This window comes from Corapipo altera, unplaced genomic scaffold (assembly GCF_003945725.1).
Source record: "Corapipo altera isolate COAL_440 unplaced genomic scaffold, ASM394572v1 52b, whole genome shotgun sequence".
Lineage (NCBI taxonomy): Eukaryota > Metazoa > Chordata > Aves > Passeriformes > Pipridae > Corapipo > Corapipo altera.
In genome coordinates this window covers 18,243-38,779 of record NW_020884922.1, presented here as the reverse complement: position 1 = coordinate 38,779, position 20,537 = coordinate 18,243, and the positions used below count along the sequence as shown (strand labels likewise).

The 20,537-nt window shown below is 38.6% G+C and overlaps 1 protein-coding gene across 2 annotated transcripts in view; it reads right to left on the bottom strand.

Moving 5' to 3' along the window:
* Positions 1–20,537, bottom strand: part of INTS8 (integrator complex subunit 8) — a 24,579-nt gene extending 4,042 nt beyond the window's left edge. For both annotated transcript variants that reach the window (XR_003529965.1, XM_027657005.1), the window contains exons 1-21: positions 20,321–20,537; positions 18,888–19,062; positions 14,632–14,772; positions 14,136–14,207; positions 12,983–13,034; positions 12,572–12,754; positions 11,927–12,034; positions 11,116–11,271; positions 10,528–10,628; positions 10,038–10,179; positions 8,473–8,543; positions 8,159–8,334; positions 7,185–7,318; positions 6,447–6,557; positions 5,618–5,819; positions 4,941–5,062; positions 4,196–4,380; positions 2,777–2,810; positions 2,065–2,121; positions 1,921–1,982; positions 755–873 (exon numbers count right to left, since the gene is read on the bottom strand). Coding sequence is in view for 1 of the 2 variants with exons in the window: in XM_027657005.1 (XP_027512806.1) it covers positions 755–873; positions 1,921–1,982; positions 2,065–2,121; positions 2,777–2,810; positions 4,196–4,380; positions 4,941–5,062; positions 5,618–5,819; positions 6,447–6,557; positions 7,185–7,318; positions 8,159–8,334; positions 8,473–8,543; positions 10,038–10,179; positions 10,528–10,628; positions 11,116–11,271; positions 11,927–12,034; positions 12,572–12,754; positions 12,983–13,034; positions 14,136–14,207; positions 14,632–14,772; positions 18,888–19,062; positions 20,321–20,450 (2,533 nt within the window). In the remaining variant the exon portion in view is untranslated. The remainder of the gene's footprint in view (positions 1–754; positions 874–1,920; positions 1,983–2,064; positions 2,122–2,776; positions 2,811–4,195; positions 4,381–4,940; positions 5,063–5,617; positions 5,820–6,446; positions 6,558–7,184; positions 7,319–8,158; positions 8,335–8,472; positions 8,544–10,037; positions 10,180–10,527; positions 10,629–11,115; positions 11,272–11,926; positions 12,035–12,571; positions 12,755–12,982; positions 13,035–14,135; positions 14,208–14,631; positions 14,773–18,887; positions 19,063–20,320) is intronic.

Sequence of the window (20,537 nt, the reverse complement as noted above, 5' to 3'; positions counted from 1 at the left end):
CTACCCCTCTGCTCTATTTACTCACACTATAAAGCAAGCCCCAGGAACTGACTCCAGACTGGGGAATAATTTAACAGAGCACAGTATCACACAGGCTGGGCAAGTTTTCCCCAGGCAACTGCTGCCCTGGTGTGGTCTGGATACGCTGTCATAGTGCCCAGAACCTGAAACTCTTTGTATTGTCCTAGTTCTGCTGGCTGCTCCCAGCTGAGGGGCAAGAATAAATAATGGGGAAGTGGCAAGTGAGGACAGAATGACAGGAAAGCACTTCCCATCACAACCAATACCAGATCAGGAGGTCATACTTCCTCTTTTACAAAGCCTAGAGACTTCTCTCTATAAAATACAGATCCTCTCCACTCTGCTCATCTTCTGCTCCAGCAAAGCTGATCTCCAAATTTAAAAGTAACTGCTATTCACAACTTTCCATTCACTTATAAAACACTCAATTGTCAGGGGTTTGCACAATTATACCACTCAAGAACCAACTGCACTACAAAAGTAAATTTAAAGTGAACTGTTAAAGTTCCCCTTACCCTAAAAGCAAGTCTGCATGACCCATTGGAAGTTTAGTCTGTGGGCTTAGACAACCTCCCAAATACACCTGCACTATTGCCTCTGAAGATTTTAACCTCATGTGTCACTTAAACTTATTTTTCATAAGAGAAAATACAAGGAGGATTATGTCAAGCAAAACCCAGAGCAGCAAGGTACTCCTACACATATGCTAAAAACAGACATTGGTTTCACTTACCAAAATAAATATCTGCCTGAATAATTAACCAGAAGTGGTTGTTTGCATTGATAGTCAATGCATAGCTGACCAGCTCTTTTACTGTGACAGCTACAGCTTCGAAGTCCACTGATTGAAGACTAAAGGAAAAAAGAAAGAAAAGTAATTCTTAAATCACTGCTTTGGGCTTTTTAACCACTAATCTGATTTCCCATCTAGTTTGAGTCCAAAGCACCTTGCATTAAGTGTCAAGCAAAAATAACTCCAGAAAAGATTTAGTGTTGACTAAGACTACTGTTGATTTGTTCCAATACAGTAAATCTGACAGAACAAGACTTGGACAAAAAGTCAGAACTTCATAAGTGGGTGACACTATGAAAAGATTCTGTGCAGATATGTTCAGTTTCAAGAAGTTTGAAGATAACATCTGAAACCACTATAAATTTATCCCAGCACCTGCATGAATGTCCAGAGACAGCAATCTCTGGAGAACTATGGAAATAGCTCAGCAAGGCGGGCTGGGAATGGTTTGGCACACTGGGCAGCCTTTCCCAAAATTTACGTGCAATCTCCATTTTTAAAAATATGGGTTTTTTTCACCTTCCTGCTAAATTCTGGTAATGACGAAAACAACTTTCTTCTGCTTGACCTTATAGTATCCACTGAAATCTACATCAGTAATGAGACTGTGCAGTCACACCAGCTACAAATTAATCCCACTATGCATCACACACTCTCACAAGAGTAATTTTTTCCAATGCAGTTTATGAGGTTCCACCCCCACAGAGCCTCTAAACTTCACTGGAGAAACACAGTTCAATCCAGCCAGAACAAACCAATACATACCATTTGCTACTTCATATTTTGGCTATTACTGAAACACACCTCAAAAAATATGAGTCATTTCATATTAAAGTATTATATAGTTCACACAGTTACATATACCTTAATAAAGCAAACAGCAAAAACCCCCTCAGTTTCTTCTTCTCTTTCTTCTTCCCCATATCTCCATTAGGAACATCAAATTAGGAGCAAAACTATCCATGCAAGCAGACCAACCTTTCCATGGACAGAATGGGGGCAGTGATGCCCTTATATGGCAGAAATCACACAACACACAGCAACTGGAGTCAAACCCATTACATAAATGCATATTTTGAAAACTGTATTTTTAATCATCATCTTACTTGGGAATGGATGAAGGCCAGATAGAAATGTGCTCTGCTGCAATATCATTCACAATGTCTTCCTAAGAAAAGACAGATGGTAAAAGAAATTACAACAAGAAACATTTCAAGAAACCAAGAAAGATTTTTGTGATATATACTAACCCGAACATTATGCAGTTTGACAAACAAGGACAATATTGTGGTTAAAACCAGTGGTTCCTGCAGGGGGAAAAAAAAAAAAAAAAGAGTATTCCCATGAACCAACCAAACTCCACTTTCTTCCCTAGGCTTTAAAACTATGTAAAAGGTTCTGACATCATTACAATTCCCTATTGAAATAGGGAAATATTTTGTTAGGAGACCTACAACACAAGGATACTGTAAGAAAGTTTCTGTAGGAAGTTTTTAATTACTTCAGATTTTCCCAAATAACTCCTTCGTATAAACTCTACTTTGGTTTTATACATCTTTATTTTGTTTCTGTGGCTACTGCCTAAACCCTTAACTCAAGCTGGGTATACTACAACTTTCTATGCATTTACAAACCCACAAGCTATAAACAATTTCCAGTTTCCCTTCTTCTTTCTTCTGCTGCTTTGTATAATGCATGTAGCAGCTTCCTGCTCCTTCCAAAAGGAATGCTTCGCTTCATGACAGCTGCAGTTACTCCCAAAGTTAACAGGTCTCCACTGTCAGAATTCAGGATAATTTTTTTAAAAAGCTATTCCACACTGCTGTATGCCAGGTATAACAAATAACAAAACACCTATATATCTGTTAGATTTTCTGGAGTTTAACAGGAAAAGTCCAGAAAAATATTATACCAAAAGGAAGTTCTGATTGAGAACATGTTCCCAACACCACTGTGACTTACCCGAAGCTTTTTGATGAAGGACAACAATTCACTCCTAAATCAGGGACACAAGTACCCATGTAAGTAATAATTTACAACAAAGAACATATGCAAACTTAAACGCCTAGAAATAGTCAGTAAAGCAAATTCTTCATCTGCCAAAATACCCCTTCACCTCTAAGTTTACAAACATAGGGTATATAACTGAAAACACTCAACAACTCATTCACTTTTAATACAGTTAGTGAGTTTTATTTCTACATTTAAAACATTTAAAAAGGGGTATGATATTCCATTGATCTATAAAAGGCATGAAAGAAAATTGCTTTGCAGCAAGTCAACCATTGACTCTAAAATGGAAAGCAAATGAATTGCACTGTAATTCCCTAAGATAGGATTGCAATAATGACCTACAGACTTGCAACAGAGTACACAGTGATCATTTATAATGTACATTGATTTCCTTGTCATGCACATCAGCCATCGTTACCATATGACAATCCAGACAAGCACAGTCTGTTTAGAAAACGTTTCACTGCTTCTTTTCCATAACAAAAACAGCTAATAAAGAGTAGTCACTGCCCTTTACTGTTTGAACCAGAGGGGTCACAAGAGGTTCAGTAACCTGGAGTACACCTGTACTGCTTCCCTTTCCCTGCCAGAGTACACAAATGAAACCTACAGCACACACGTACCCTCCTCCACCCCTCCCACAGCAGCGTAAGGGAAAGCAGCTGGCCTTGAGGCACACAGTAACCTGACTGCCTCAAGGACGGCAAAGAAACAGTCAAAAGTTTGGTGGGGACACCTGTCCCAAGTGTTTAACATGGAAAGCTGTTCAATATAATCATACATTCCAAAATTTACTGTATTAGACAACTTATAATCAGGTTTGGACTTCAGAAGAGGCTGCAAACACTGAGAGGACAAATCAAGAGAGTCCTGAATCACTCAGTTCAGGCTAAGGCTGGCAGTGCTCAGGTGACTGACAATGGAATTACTCCGATCGAGAATATTTTCTTCCTTCCTCTTCCCAGGAGCTTAGCTGAACCATAACTTCATTTCAAAATTGAATACATTTAGCCTTACAGAACAATTCTATTTGATGCAAAGCAGACCCCTCCAGCCCATCAGCTAAACTACCCTACAGATGCCATTGACTTTATTGGAAGATCTACACTGGTTATAATGGGAGCATAAGTACATATACATCAGTGTCTGCATGGTGACCTGAATCCCACACACTCCTTTTCTGCCTCTGAAAAGGAAAGCCAACACATCACCACTAACACCCAACTCCCACAGTGGACAGGATGTTTACACAGGGATCTTCAGCTGCTCCCACTACTCTGATAGTGGAATCCAGACAATTTTTGAAGGGAACATGGAGTCAAACACAGAATTCAAACCATCTTTAAAAATAATTTTAGAAAAACATACCTGTACATAATGCCCAGTGTAGATTCCCTGTGTTTTATCAAACTCACTCTGCCATCATTCCCCCGTTTGTGCTGGTTGGATACACTGCAGATTTGCACAACAACTTCCCAGAGGTCTTTCGCTGTGCGTCTACTTTCTTTGGGACCTGGAAGTTCTTTGCATGTAGCAGCCAGCAACTGGCCCAGCTATGCAATGCAAGGAAAAAAATACAGTGACTGTAGTTTCTCTGCATATTGATTGCAGCAAAGGAATTAATGGTGCTTAAAACAGCTAAGCAACTGATTTTAAGTTACAAACTACAAAGCAATGTCACTGAACTTTGCAGCAGAGAACACCGATTAGGAAGCTGGAAGATAGGAATTAACCAGACCATTTTTTCCTTCATTGGCTTCCCTAGTTCATGTTTAATTACTACAGGCTCCAGAAAACAAACTTAAATATACTGCATTAAACCTAAACCCCATAAAATACAGTTTTACAGAGACTGATTCTCTAGAACTCACTTCACTTCCTTATAATAGTTAATCTGAACTGCAACTGGCACAATGTTATACAAAAACACTGTCAACCACTGAACACACCTGCTGCTTAGCCTTGATTTCTTCCACCTCAGACTTAATTCATTACAGACACAAAGTCCCACACTCTTGAGCAGAAGGGTACATGCTTTGAAAAGTACAAAAGACTTCAACAGGAAAAAAGTCAATTACAGTCTGAACAAGCTTTGAGATGGAGCACTCATTACCTTCACGTAAGGATTAGTCTGAACCAGAGGTAATGGAACCTGCATGGTCAAATACTCATTCTCACACCAGTTTAACAGGAAGGCAACACATTCTTCAGCTATAACTTGTCGAAGAGGAATATCTAAAAGAAAATGGATTCTTTCCTTAACTTTTTTTTTTTTTGAGAAAACAGTGTTGTACGAAAACAAGCAAACTCTATTCCCTCTAAGTAGTCATTTCTGTTCCACTGCTCTCCAGGAAAATACGATGCTTAGCCCTAAAAGAGACCTCACCTCTGGAAATTAGAAGCAACAAGAGTTTCCTCTAACCACAACAGTATTACATTACTCCCTTGGGGTGAAACCCTGAGGAAAACCTAAACAACTAGCAAAACTTCTCAGGTAAAAGTGCAGATATGTTTATCCTGTTCCAAGTCCTTTAAGTGGTACTAAACAGAAACTGGCAATGTTCAGCAATATGCAGGCATCATGAGGCTGCTCTCATTTCTAGCTTCTAAAAATGAATCAAACTTTTAAAGACTTACTAAAACCAGTGTCAGAGTCACTGTTGTTTTTCCATGTATACATCTAAATGGTAAGTCTGCAATACAGAGTTGTTTCATTTTGTTGTGGGTTTTTTCCTCTTCTCTCAAGGTTTGTTCTTCTCTGCATCCCAGGAAAGACAGCAATGTACTTACCAGGTACTCTCATTTCCAAATATCCTCGGACTCTGCTTATAAGATCAGAAGGAGGACGTTCTCCAGAAGCACCAGCTCCAGCTTCATGAGTGTAAATGTCCAAAAGTAGCATTTCATTCAGCATGACTTGACGGAGCTTTGGAGAAAACTCTGTCACAAGCTCCAAGCAAGCAGCAAAAAGCTGTTTTGCATGGATGAAATCCTGCAATAAAAATTATATGCATTACTGATACCTAATGGATTAATAAGGGAATATACTAAGAGCTAAAGTGCTGTTCAGCTCTATCCTGGCTGAACCAGCCTTGGCATCCATTAGCATCAGCATTGCTCAAGTATCTCACAATGACTATTAATGAATCCTTTGGACCCACTATTAAGCTTAACAGTTCCAGATTTTTCAAACAAAACAAGAAGTCTAAGCAAAAACATACCAGAAGTTACTACTGGCACCTTTGATAGAATTTTGGTTTAGCTGCAGTTTACCAAACTTGTCAATTACAAGGAAAACAAAACAGCATTCCAATAAATTCCTTATGTAAAACACTTAGCCAAAAAAACAGCACTTCATATCAGTAAGTCAAATCACCACATCATAATCAAAACCTTATATGAATGAAATGATCTCCAGGATCAATTCACTGGAAAGCCATTATCTTTGCTCTGCTGATGGAACTTAGAGAGACAGAAATACAACACACAGAGCTTGTTATACCACCTCCCTCACCTCTTCATTTATCAGGCTTTTTCCCTCAAAAAGGGCTTTCCATATTTTCATTTTGTTAAGATTCAATTGCCCAAACTAGCCAGTAACCTCAAATGGTTTGCTCACCTTAATTGCACAGCAGTGCAGTCCCTTTGCCATCAGGATGTAGACCAAATCCCTAGTCAGACTGTCTTTGATTCCTAAAATAACATTGCCGTAAACATTTGGTACTTCCCACTGGGAGAGAAATGCATAGGACATTTGCACAGAAACAAGTTTTAGAATTCACATCACTGCTTAAAACATTACAAACAAGCCCCAAATATTGAAAATGACTGCCATCTAAATGCCAACTATTTTGTCTTTACATCTAATCACAAGTAACATACTGCTCATGTAGAAATACAATAAAAACAGCTGGATACCCTTTGTTCACACTCTGAATATGCAACAATTATAGTGGGGGAACCAAAATAAAAGACAAGAGACCTTTAACTTAAAAAGCAACAAAAAAAATGTTCCTCTCTCCTGCTCCCACCTTTAATGACAGAAATTTGAACTAAACCAATATTGCTAACTAGTCAGAACACTGAAAGCAAAAGCTACAAAAACATCTTTTCTCACAAGAAAAGCCTGAGCTACAGCCAGTATTTCCCTAAAACAAAGGTTACAGGTTTTGTTGTGATACTTTTACAGAATGTGAGTTTAGATATGTATCATCATTCTTATTAAACCACCACTATGCAGAGAGGGAAAAGATAAACCACACTGAGGATCTATGAGACAATGTTTACTGTTCACTGCAGTATGGTACCTAGAGACTGTAATTCAAGGACTGGTTAATGACCACATGAAACAAGCTACCTTATTTGAAATTGTCCAGAATTGGCGTTCTGAAGTCATACCATGCAGCTCGATTAAGATCTGGCGAATCCTCCAAGGATCTACTGACAGTATGAGCTGATGTTCAAGTTGGCCAATATTGACGCTTGCTGAAGCTGGAAGAAAAGCAGCCAGGTCTCCAGTGCATTTCTTTTCAATGTAGATACTTTTATTTCTTTAATATATAACACTTCAATCATAACACAGTAAGAACAGCGGACACATCAATGCTTGCATAGGCCCAGTCCATCCTTTTGTGACATTCCACAAACACCTTGTTTCCAGGATTCCCAGATCCCTGATCTAAAAGGCTGCTTGCAATGTCCCCTTTTCTCACTCCAACATCTCTGAGTACTCTCACTACAGTAAAGCAATAGCTTTAAGATCTGCATTAAAAAGGGGGTCCTATAGTGCCTTAGTGAAAATATGCACTTTCTCAACTGGCTCAAGTCATTGCAAGACTGCATTAGAGCTGAAAAGGTAAGTTCTTCCCAGCTCCAGTCACCATCTCAGATGTCCATGTCAGCTTTGACTTGGGCAGCTGCACAGCCAGCCAGCTACAGCTGGGAAATGAACTGGTTGAAAAGATCTGTGTTTTACTTTGGTAGGTTTAAAACCTCATTCAGATGGTACTCCTGGGCCAGCTTACCACACAGTCACACAGTCATTAGTGTAAAAGTCCAGAGGCAGGGTTCCCTTTCTGGGAACAGCTGCCACAGCCACAATTGGTTCAAACTAACACCACGCCTCTCTCGCTTGGTCACCTGGGGCCCATTCATTTGAGCTTACCTATTATATTCACTTGAGATACAAGCAAGTAACAGCCACCTTCTTGCACAAGCAGGACATGCACCAACAAATAATGGGAAGTCTTCTCTCTAAAAACATTCTCTCTAAACTTTTTGGAGAACAGACCTGCACTTAGTAACCTCAAGCATGGAAACAGTGAAAATTACCTGGGATATCATAAAAAGAAGTCACAGGTTTTGTGCACAGGTTGATTCGAGGAGACCTCTTCCGCATTTGATCAATGAGCAGCTTCCGTTCGTCATCTTTCAGCAGTTTTATGAACAGCTCATGAGATGAAATCATGAAGACAAACTGAAGATCTTCCATGCCCAAACACAAGTTTCTAAACAAATAAAAAAGTTAATACATGAGCAAGAAGGTGGTGCTTATTTTTCCAGTTATAAGTTCTCAAAATATCTATTGAGCTTAATTACATTGCTTACAAAGTGTAAATTCATGTTATCTTAACAAGGCTACATACTTGAGAAATGCTGCCATTTTTCTCTTCAAAGCTTCAGAAGCATTTTCCAAATTTATCGACCCAGAACAAACCTGGGAAACAAAGCAGAAAAGAATTAAGCAGTTCCCTTTGCAGGCTTAAAATACATAGTTACAGACACTGTTAGCACTGTTACTGACCAGCTTTCTGTCTCACAATTAGTATCAGCCAGTAAACCTCTCTTTCAAGGGAGGCAACAAAGTTACCACAGAATCATGGAATGGTTTGGATTGCAAGAGACCTTAAAGATCATTCAGTTGCAACCTCCATACCATGGTCAGGGACACCTTCCACTAGAAAAGGTTGCTCAAATGCCAACCCAACCTGGCCTGGAACACTTCCAGGGATGGGGCATCCACAGCTACTCTGGGCAACCTGTGCCAGGGCCTCACTACCATCAGAGTAAAGAATTTCTTCCCAATATTTAATGTAAATCTGCCCCTTTCAGTTTGAATCTATTACACCTTGTCCTGTCCCTCCATGCCCCTGCAAAAAATTCCTCTCCACCTCTCCAAGGTTAGAAATAAGACTATCTCTGAGGAAACCTGATAAACACTGTAGCCATCACACATGGATCAGAATTTCTGTCAACCTGTACACAAGGCAGGATGTTTCAGACCACTGTGACCTTCCCTCAGACACAATTCACATTCCTTTTTCCTATTGCTCTGGTAAATAGGTGTACTGATGGCAAGTGCCACATCAGTCAGCCTCCCAAGATCATTAAGTGCATGATGTTAAAAATGAAACATTTCTATAAGTGCAAAACACTAAGATTCGCTAGGACTTTTTTTTTAAAGCAGCAGTTGAAAGATAACTAGATAGCTGAATTTAATTGACAGCTTGCAAGAATTTTTTTTTTTTTAGAAATATGTTTCGGTTCTAATATGAGCAGTTGATGGAAGAGCTTTCACTTGTTTTTGAGTAGAGAGTACTGTCAGTCATTTTTTACCACGTGCTTTAAGAGACAAGCAAAAACAACACTCATATTAAGAAAAGATACTAAAATAACAGCAAAGTAACAAAAGGATTAGGTTTAGCTTGAGCAATAATAGTTTCATAAAAAGTTTCAGTAAGGGTAACAGTCTAGGTCTCACACATACAGTAGCTCAGAATCATTTCATGACATGCTAACTTTTACAACAAAGCTGGTGGGGAAACAGTGGTCCTCTTCAATAGATACTTGTATTTCTATTCTCTCTGTCTTGGAGAATTTGATTTTTTCTTTCCTTGAAACCAACTATTCAACATATCTTTATATAATTTAATGATGTCAGGAATAGCAACAATTTCAAATACAAGGTGAAGCAACAACTCACCACCAGTTCTTCCTCAACACACGGAAACAGAGCTATGGACATAGATACAGGACTGATACTGAGTGTAACTGTACTAACTGCAAACAAGCTGAATAATGTTTGAGAAGTTACCTTTCTCTGCTTCAGAAATTTGAGCATTACTTGCAACAGTAATACAGTTAGTTGTATGAGGAAAGAGGTAACTCACTAAATACCGTTTTCCCTTCTAATTTCAGATGAATTTTTTACCTCCAGGAGGAAGTCTATTTTTTCTTTGCTGGGTTTCAGGAACAGCTGACAAAACTGAATATCAATTGTTCGACCCTGCAATACATCGCAGACTGTGTTGCACACGCAGACTTTGAAACAGACTTCATCCAGAGCATCATTCCTGCATGAACACAAAACTGAACATCACAGAACATCTCTGACAAACAAAGAGTGGATATCACAGCAGGTAAAAAAAAAAAAAATTAAAAGAAAAAAATCAGTAAAGGGGTAAAATTAAGTGCTAATGTTCATTAATTTTTTTCCATATATGGCCACAGTGAGATACATCACACAGTTACTCCTTAGCTGGAAGATGTAGTTCAGACTATTGGCTAACAGAAATGAAGGTTGAAGTTTCTTGGATGTAAATAATTTGCTGTTAAAATATCTTGCATACTTTCCATGAAAAACATAACTAATGAAAATTGCTTTTCATCATGATTGAATAGATCATTATTTAATGTCTCACCCTTGCTGAGCTTTTTGGAAGAGTTCTCTCAACACCGATTGCCTGAACTGTTCAGGTAAACTGAGGGTTAGGTTATCTTCAAGGAATATCTTCACTATGTCCTGTAACACAAACACAGTTGGAATAGTCAATGCATAATGTAAAAGAAATGGATAAAGTAATTTTCTATCTGGTAAAAAACAATCACACTAACAGAAACAGCCTGTACCCATATTTAATACTAAAATTCATTAAACCACCAGAAAGGATCAAATGACAAAAAAAGTTCTCTATCATCAGAAAAATCAAGCAAAGTAAACAAAAATCAAAATAAACTTGCACATCTCAGCAGCAATATTCCCTGAAACCCAAAGAATTAGAGTCTACCTGAAAATTCCATACCTCAACTGGCAGGAATTATTTCCACTGTATAGAGTCCAAGATATTTTAATCTGCTATGTACCACAGTATGTTATATTCCTAAATATGTGGGGTTTAAAACAGTATGTTAATGGTTAAATGTAACACTTAAAATTTATCAAAATCCTTTTAAGTTCAGGTGGAATAATCCACATGGAATGACAAAAAAACCCCTTCAAAACATCCTACCTGATAGTTGCCAGATTTCATACAGCTGTGGATTTGACTATATGGAGTTGCCTGCTGGGATGCATCATCAGAAGATGAGGTAAGAACTTCACAAGCTTGACAATATCCAGCTAACCGTTCTTCATCTATGGTAAAATGAAGTGATGATGAGCCATTCTGAAAAGCAAGAGTTCATCAGATCTTAGTGGCCAAAGTATTATGAAAAATGGGTAATTCAGAAACACAAACAGAGACTCACAATTTCCCCAATTAACAGCAAAACAACAAAAGAATGTCCATGTACGCACTTTATTTAAATAAAAATTGGAGTTCCACAATTTTGGAGATATAAATATGAAGCAAAACAAGGAAACATAACCTTACTTATAAATTAAAATGTATTTTTAAAAGATTCTTAGAACACAGACAATCTGATTTCCGAGTAAAAGAGATTAAAAAAAAGAATAAGAAGTGCTGTACGGTTACCTTCATCAAAAACACCACAATGGACAGAGAATGTACAGTTTAGTCAAGTTAATATTAGTACTGGAGATGCTATTTTTGCATTTCTTGCATCAATACACTTTGTGTAAAAGAACAAAGCAGCAATATACAGCAACTAATTAATATAATTTCAAACCAGGCACAATGCGAAAAAAACCCCAAACCAATAAAAACTGCTGTCAAAACCTCATGAAGTTTTTTTCAAAACTATGTGTACCATTAACAGTTATTAAATTGCTGAAAAAGGAAGCAATAATTTAGACAAGTTTTTTATAGAAGAGTTGAATATACTAATTGAACACTAATATGCTAATAGAACACTCATTACCTTTGCAATCAACTCCTTTGTTTTGAAAAACTTTTCTTTAGCCTTTTCATGAACAGCTACATTTGTTGATCCTTGTTGGAAATAGATGGCACCTAAATCATAGCAAACCTGCAAACAGCATTGATATAAAACACATTGTGTTGAGTATTTACATAATATTTTAAGTCAAGTCTTTCAGCTCAAAACATTGCATGTACTTTAAACTATTCCTAGTTTTATCTAAGGTAGCAACACACACTTCACTCCTTTCCCCATATACTGCAACTGGTTTCTCTTTAACTGCAGTCTCAGTCTGAGCAATTCTGCACAAGCTTTACAAAACTACAGAATGATTTCTACATAATCACTGAAAGCAATGAAATAAGCTGTCCTGTCATATAATGGTTTGCTTCAGGGGAGAGAGGGGGGGATGAAACTGAGAGGCTGGGGGGGAAGCAACAATATTTACAGTGTTGAAAAAAGTTCTAATAACGTAAAAATGAAGCCAGTAACATCTCACTGCATTACAAAAAAAAATCAAACCAAAACAAAAACCCAAAGGAACATGAATAGAAAAACATTGCAATTTACATCAAAACTATTACTTAACACTTTGTCTAAAGAAACTGACATAAACTGAAAGCTTTAGTACCCAGTGTAAGCTACCTGGCACTGTATCTCCTCTGCACTGATTTTCAGTCCAGCTGTGGAACTCTCTGTTTCTCCATTCACCATACCAGGTTCCATGGCCAATAAATCCAGAGTTCTTATAGTATGGACATAAAGATCTTTGTTTAATTTCAGTGCTCCTTCTAGGACCAGGATGGAATCAGCAGCCTGCTCTTTCAACTGTAATAATTCAAACACATTAAAAGAATTAACTTCTTGGTTTTGAGTTTAATTCTGGGTTTAAATTAACACTAGAAATGTAACAATGCACTAAAAGTATAATAAAACAAGTAGTCCTTATACAACTGTCCTGTTGTCACGTCATATCTGCTTCTATATTTCTTGTACAATAAAGAAATTCTTATATATTTAAATTCAAGCAAAAATAAGATAGGAAAAGAGTCTCACCACTTTCAAAATATTTTCAGTTAGCTCCTTTTCTTGTTGCATCTGGTTCATCCTGCAAAACAGAGGTGAAGATCTCAATTATAAAGCAGACCTGCATGTTACTTCACTTCATGTTCTAGCTCACAACATTTGTTCATACTAAGTTTTGCTTAATTATATTTTAAACATCATGATGCAGGACCACTGACTGTTTTTATCTATCTATCTGAAATACAGAATTCTATAATGACAATAGTTTTGCATGAGAACGTGGTTCAATAAAATGGAAGTTACAAAGTTTCTGTTGCCTTTTTTTTTAAATTAGATTGCTAATATCAGCAAAATATTAGCAAAACAATCATGAAGGTATCAGCCTCAAGTATCTTGAAGCTTCATTATTCAAATCTTCTGAAATACGTGTCAGGGAAAGAAGTATGTTCACACATTTATGTAAAAATTAAAAGTATTTTTAAATTATTTCCCCATATAGAATGTTTTGATTCAGGATAAGACTCTGATACATATATGACAATACAAGATTTATAGTAAAGTAAGCAGTAGTGGTATTTTTAATCAACATATTCAACAGACTCTCTCATAAAATTAACATAAAACACATGAAAAGTACCACCAAGATATTTCCAACTTTTGGAGAAATTTATGACATAAAAGTAAATTCCAAGGACAAGTTGTTAGTAAAGCCAAACAACTTCTAGAATGCAAAACTGATTTGAAACTACAAATTACTGCCTAATGAAGTGATAAAAAAGCCCTCATTATTTCTCAGAATGTGTTGAATCGGTATAATGAAACAACTATATTAAGTAAGATCCCATAAGTCAAAAAGGGATGCAAGAAATATACCCTGTTTAAACTAGATAATAAGCATTCTGCCAAGGCAAATTGTCGCCTCCCTTTCTCCCATGGTTTTTCATGCTGCTACAAAGTCAGAGATTATAACATTAAAAGAGTGGAACAACAGACAAGTACATATATGTATCAAGCATATCTGATAGGAAAATGAGAATATACTTGAAATAAATGCAAGTTTTCCATGTTATTGCCAGCTATTTTAAGCAACTGTATGTTACTAACATGATTTAATCCACTTAGAAATTAAATTCTTGATTATAAAATACCCGTGAAATGCAAATAAATTATACCTGTAACTTACACATTTAACTGAGGTGGACCAGGTTTCACTTGCTTTACAGGAAAACTACTTTGAACAATGGTCCTTATGGCCCTACAAAGGAGAAAAAATTAAGGGAAGAACAACATTAGGCTCAGAATTGTAAAAAGCAGATTACAGGCCTCTTACTAATAACAGATTATAATTTCAGATACATTATACCATTAGAATACATCCTCTATTCAAGAGCACATCTAGTAGTGAAGAAATGCTCTTATGTCCATAAAAAGCTAAAAGACAGTAAGATTTTTATACTTATTAGGTGACTGTTCAAACCACCACCTTGACTATCTTTTAGGGGAAAAAAACCCAGCTGTAGACATAGTTTTCAAATCAGCTCCTCACTATAACCCACCTACACACCACAATATTATTAGTAATTTGAGATTCTTTCTCCTTCTACATACAAGTACACTGATAAAAGAAGACATTGCTTTGTTCTATCACGATTTTAGATTATTGCCAAAAAGTAGTTTACCATCTGTTGTAGAGTAGTATTGCCATTGCAGTGGTTGGGGGTAAGCTGGACAGGTCTACATCCACATGTTTAGTTCCTGGGGGAACTTTGCTGATACACAGAAGCTCATTCAGTAGCATGTTCAATACAGGAACTGACAAGCTATTACAACAATAAAAAAGAGAGAGAGAATCACATACTTCATATCGTAAATCTGCTTTTGGGATGTTAAATAATATACACTACTATTCAGTACTACATTATTACTTAACACCCCATGGATGTAAGTGTAGTATGTTCATTCAGCATAACAAAGTGCTCTGCATCAGATGGCATTTGAGAGCAGGTACGTAACGCGGTTACCGCCATGAGCAGCACAGATAAGGCCCAGGTGGATGGATGGTTGCCTCACAGCTGAACTACTACTACACACCACTGCATTAGTCCATGCTGGCACCTCCCCAGAATAATCCTGCCACCTCTAACAGCAGGATCCAACTAATAAATTCTTTCAAAGCAGCCAGACTTCCAGAAGATAAACAACCACATTTCCATCACAAGTGGACTTTCATTCATGTAGAGCAAATGGTAAATTAAGACTAGAAACTGGAATAGAGACTAAAATATACAGAGATGGACAAAACCCTCTTTGAGAAAATTAGAAGACATGCAGGCTGGACTGCACCATTCCAAGCTTCTGAGGTACAATTTAACACAACTGAAACACTATTACTAATTTAGACATTATCTGAAATTAGAAGTTATCAGCTCCTGCAAAGTACCTTTGCTCATGTGAAAAATCTGCATTCTTTGCAACCAGTATTGAAAACAACTAGTCAAAATACACTTTTAACAGCTAAAACCAGGACTTCCATTTAACAAATTTTAGGTCTTGTCTTATATCAGACTCCAGGTCTCTCATCAAGCTACCCTTTTAAACTAACCAATGATGTTTTTACTATGTGAGGTCCAGGAATCTTGTTTTCATTGGCAAAAGTAGGACAGCACTCAATTGTTTACAACGGCATAAGTTTTAGGAAAAAAGCTTGGCTCAAGGCATTATTTTATTCCTTTTAACTACCATGACTGAAGCTTTGGGTACAACCAGTTAGAAACAAAAGCCTGCTTCTTAATTAAAAACAATCTTAGGCTTCGTAAGCTAACAGAACAAGAACTCTAATTACTATACAGAGATAGTAAATTAGTAGTTGAAATTACTTCAGACTGGTTCTCAAAAAACCCACCAGATGGACAAAACAATCCTAACAAAATCCCAAATCAGCCCAATAGTGTCATACAGTAGGGCTGACTTTTGAATCAATATTATACCTGCGTTTTAGGAAGTAAAGGTACTCATTGACAGAAAATACACCACAAATATACTTCAAAATAAATTCCTCCTGCAGGAAGGAAAGCAGACAAAAAAAGCTCTCTTGTACACGTACACATACAACTGCTTTTAAAACTAAAGTATACATAAAACACCTCTACTGTATACCAGATACTTTTGTTTATACAATATTTTCACAACTAACCACAATAAAAGGTTTCTGTTCATTCTCTGCAGTTGTGCAGTATCTTGAAAAGGTACTTTGGAAAGCAGTAATGCCTCACAACACTTCACTAAGGCAGACAAATATGACATAGCCTAACAAAACACAAAAATATTATGTGCATGTGTGTAATAGGAGAACTTCATAGGTAAAAATCAAAGATATCTCATTCTAAGCCTTTTTACTGTTTATTTTAGCACATTACTGAAAAAAATAATATAATACAAATGAGAAATACAAGTAAAAGTATACAGGAAGAAAAAAAGCCCTATCAGTAATTTGTTTTTTGGTTTTTTTTGGTTTTTTTTTTTTTTTCAAAATGCCTCTGAAATAAAAAAAAATCAATAAATCTATATAACATAATAAAGAACATGACTCAAAACAACTCAAGAGAACTAAGGCAATAGAACATGATTTTTTTTTAAAGAAACTTTAACACACTGATAGTCAATGTAACTTTTATCTAATGAAATCCTTTCTTCTTCCAAGGTGTCTGCAAGCCAAACATTTTGCTCAGTATCTTTATCAATGACCTGGACAAGGGGATGAGTGCACCCTCAGTTACTTTGCAGCCGACATCAAGTTGGGTGGAGGTGTTTGAGCTACTGGAGGGTCAGAAGGCTCTGCAGAGGGATCTGAACAGGCTGGATTGATGGGCCAAGGCCAATTGGAAGAGGTTCAACAAGGCAAGATGCCGGGTACTGCATCTGGGCCACAACAACCTCATGCAGCGCTCCAGCCTGGAAGGAGAGTGGGAGAAAAACACCTGGGGGTGCCTGTCAATAGCAGCTTAACATAAGACAGCAGTGTGGTTCAGGTGGCCAAGAAGGCCAGCGGCATCCTGGCCTTTATCAGAATAGTGTGGCCAGCAGGACCAGGGCAATGACTGTCCCCCCTGTACTCGGCACCAGCGAGGCCACACCTCAAGTGCTGTGTCCAGTTCTGGGCTGATCACTACAGTAAGGACACTGAGGTGCTGCAGATAGTCCAGAGAAGGGGAACGAAGCTGGGGAAGGGTCTGGAGCGCAAGTTCTATGAGAAGCAGCTGAAGGAGCTGGGGGACTTTAGCCTGGAGAAGAGAAGGCTCAGGGGAAACTTTATCACTCTCTACAACTACTTGAAAGGAGGTTGTAGCAAGGGGGTGGTCAGTCTCTTCCCTCAAGTAACAAGAGATGAGAGGAAATGGTCTCAAGTTGTGCCATGGGAGGTTTAGATTGGATATTAGGAAAAATTTCTTTACCAAAAGGGTGGTCAGCCATTGGAATAGGCTACCCAGGGAAGTGGTTGAGTCACCATCATGCCCTGAAGGAATTTAAATGACATGTAGATGTGTCACTTAGGGATATGATTTAGTGGTGGACTTGATAGTCTTAAAACTCTTTTTCAGCCTAAATGATCCTACAACCTATGCAAGTTAGAACTGGGGCAAGCATTGCCCCCATAAGATTTTACATTACATTGCAGGCAAATGGGACAAGAGACCTGTGTGGATGAATAAAGAACCCTGCCATTACTCAAGCGTAAGCAGGAAATACACAAAAGATGGAGGCAGTGTCAGACGATCTGGAATTAATATAGAGAGGTTGTCAGAGTAAGCAGAAATGAGACAAGGAAGGTCAAGGCCCATCTAAAATTAAATCTGGCCAAGGATGTCAAGGACTTCTTCAAATACATCAGTAACAAGGCCACATCTGGAGCAGTGTCCAGTTCTGAGCTTCTCAGTATGTGAGAGACACAGAGCTCTTGGAGCAGGTCCAGCAGAGAGCAACAAAGATGATGAAGGGACTGGAGCACCTCTCTTATGAGGAAAGGCTGAGAGAGTTAGGCCTGTTCAGCCCTAAGAAGAGACTCATCAATGTCTGTAAGTATCTGAAGGGAGGGTGTCAAGAAGACGGAGCCAGGCTCTCCTGGGTGGTGTCAAGCAATAGGACAAGCGGCAATGGGCAGAAACTGATGCACAGGGAGTTCCACCTGAATGTGAGAAAGAACTTCTTTACTGTGTGGGGGACTGTGAACTGTAACAGACTGTTCAGAGAGGCTGTAGAGTCTCCCTCACTGAAAACATTCAAGAGCCACGTGGACACAATCCTGTGCCATGTGCTCTAAGATGACCCTGCCTGAGCAGGGAGGTTGGACCAGATGACCCACCGTGGTCCCTTCCAACCTGACCCATTCTGTGATTCTGTGAAGCACAGCTCTCTGATGTGCTTAGCACTGCCAGAATGAAGTAGTTCCTAACTGTTCTAGCTCATCAGACCACTCTGCAGATGACATTATTTGGGTGAAAAAAATCCAAAGTTGGAGTTTGTCTATTTAAACCACAGTTAGTTCAGTGATCTGGTTTGCAAATATATGGAGTTCTTCAACAAAACTGGAGCAAGACCTCCAAATTCAAGCATGTCAGAATGAGGAAACTTTGTCAGTGAAGAAAACATAACCTCCAATTCATATTTATGCAGTTTATGTGTATACATCTTAATGTCTAAGACACACTATTTTTCCTCTCTAAATTATAAACAATATTGATTTGCTCAGAGACATTGCCTTTATCAAACCGCTTCCCTAATTTACAGGTGAAATCAAATTATTTCAATTGTTGCACCCAAGATTCTTTTTAATGTAAGGATACCATCAGAGAAGGCAAGACAGATTTCCATTTGTTAAAATAAAGATTTCAAGCCACTTCAATTCCCTAATTTCAGCATGAAAATGTACAGACCATACCTTTTCTCTAATACATCCAAATCCCACTTCAGATGAGCAGCAACTTTGAGAGCAAGAAGTTTTAAAATGCGGTTTCTTTTGTTATCAGGTGGTGGCTGAACTTGGTTTTGTTCATTCACTGATGGTTTTGAAGCTTGTTCCAAGAACTGAACGATCAGCTGCACAGGTGGCGGATCTGCAAAAAACCACAGCCACTCCTCAAATTCTTTGTAAATCCAGAAATTATTTTTTTTTTGAGCTATGAACAGGGTTTCTACATTCTTGTCGTTTATACTGCTGACATTGTCACCTATTAGCCTCTAATCCCCAAGGGTGTCCTGCTTATGATGACTCAAATCAGACTATTGACGTATATTTCCTTAACCTTCAAGTTTACTTGACCATGGTAACCATATTCTCACACTTTTATTTCTTTTCACTATTTTGTATTAATTATGTTTCAGTACTTGCACCTACTGAAACTAAACGTCGCATAATGAAATCAAAAGTCAGCTATTGTAAAAAAATATATATCTACTTGTAATTCTCCTCTGTATTTAAAATACATTTACAAGCAACTGCTGGTACTTCTGAATACATTTAGAAAATACTTTCAGACTGATTAAAAAACAATGAAAAACCCCACTCTAATCTCTCCCTTACAATAAGACACACTCTCCAATATCTTTGAGCTCTTTTGAAAAAAGAAGCCAACCTGTACTACTACACTTGCACTGAACTCTGTAAAACACAAGAGAAGTATTAATAATTTACTTAATTGCAATATAGAGTATAAGATCTAAGCTTGACTGTGCTTAAATTTACTTTTCGTAGAGGCAACAATGGCCCAGGTTCTCCTGTTTCCTCTACCTCGTCATAGAATTCAGGTACTGAAAAAGATGGTTATCACTTATAAACGTCAAAAGATCAGCTGCTTTTAAATACGGTCACTTTGTTATACCACATCAGACTAGATTTCTATTTATTTCAGGTCCAGAGAGCAAGTTCAGCACTGAACCTTTAGGTGGACTCCAGCTCCAGGCGTTAGCAAGACTCCAATGGGAGAAAACCAGCTGCAAACTGTAATGATGTTTACAAACAGCACTTCGCACCGCACAAATAAACAACCCGAAAACATTTCCGGAACAAAATTCACATCCGCGAAAGAAAAGCGATCTACCAGACAGGAAAGACAGAGAAACGAAGTTATTAAATAGTAAAGATAATGTAAAGCGAGAAAAAACCCGCGTTATCGCTTGCGGTAAGTGCTGCTGCAGACCCGCGGGCAGTGCCCGGCTCCCTCTGGCCCCGACTCCCCCGGCACCGCAGCAGAGCTCCCCGCACCCACCGCCACCTCACAGCCCCTCCGAGCGATCCTGCCCCTGGGGGAGCCGGGGAGTGGGGCCGGGCCGCGCCAGAGGCCGCGGGGAGGCGGCGGCCAGCAGGGCACGCACCGGGAGAGGGTTTCTGCAGGTGCTGCTCCAGCAGCGCCTCCTCCAGCACGAACTCGAACCACGAGGTCTGAGGTGGCGTGCATGGCCGGCTGGAGGTAGCGGCTTCCCGGTCCGCCGCCTCCGCGCTCATCGCGGCCGCCGGCCCCGCAAGGAGTCCCGCAACAACGGCACAGCACCCTCCGACACCGACAGCGGCACAAGATGGCGGCCGGCACCG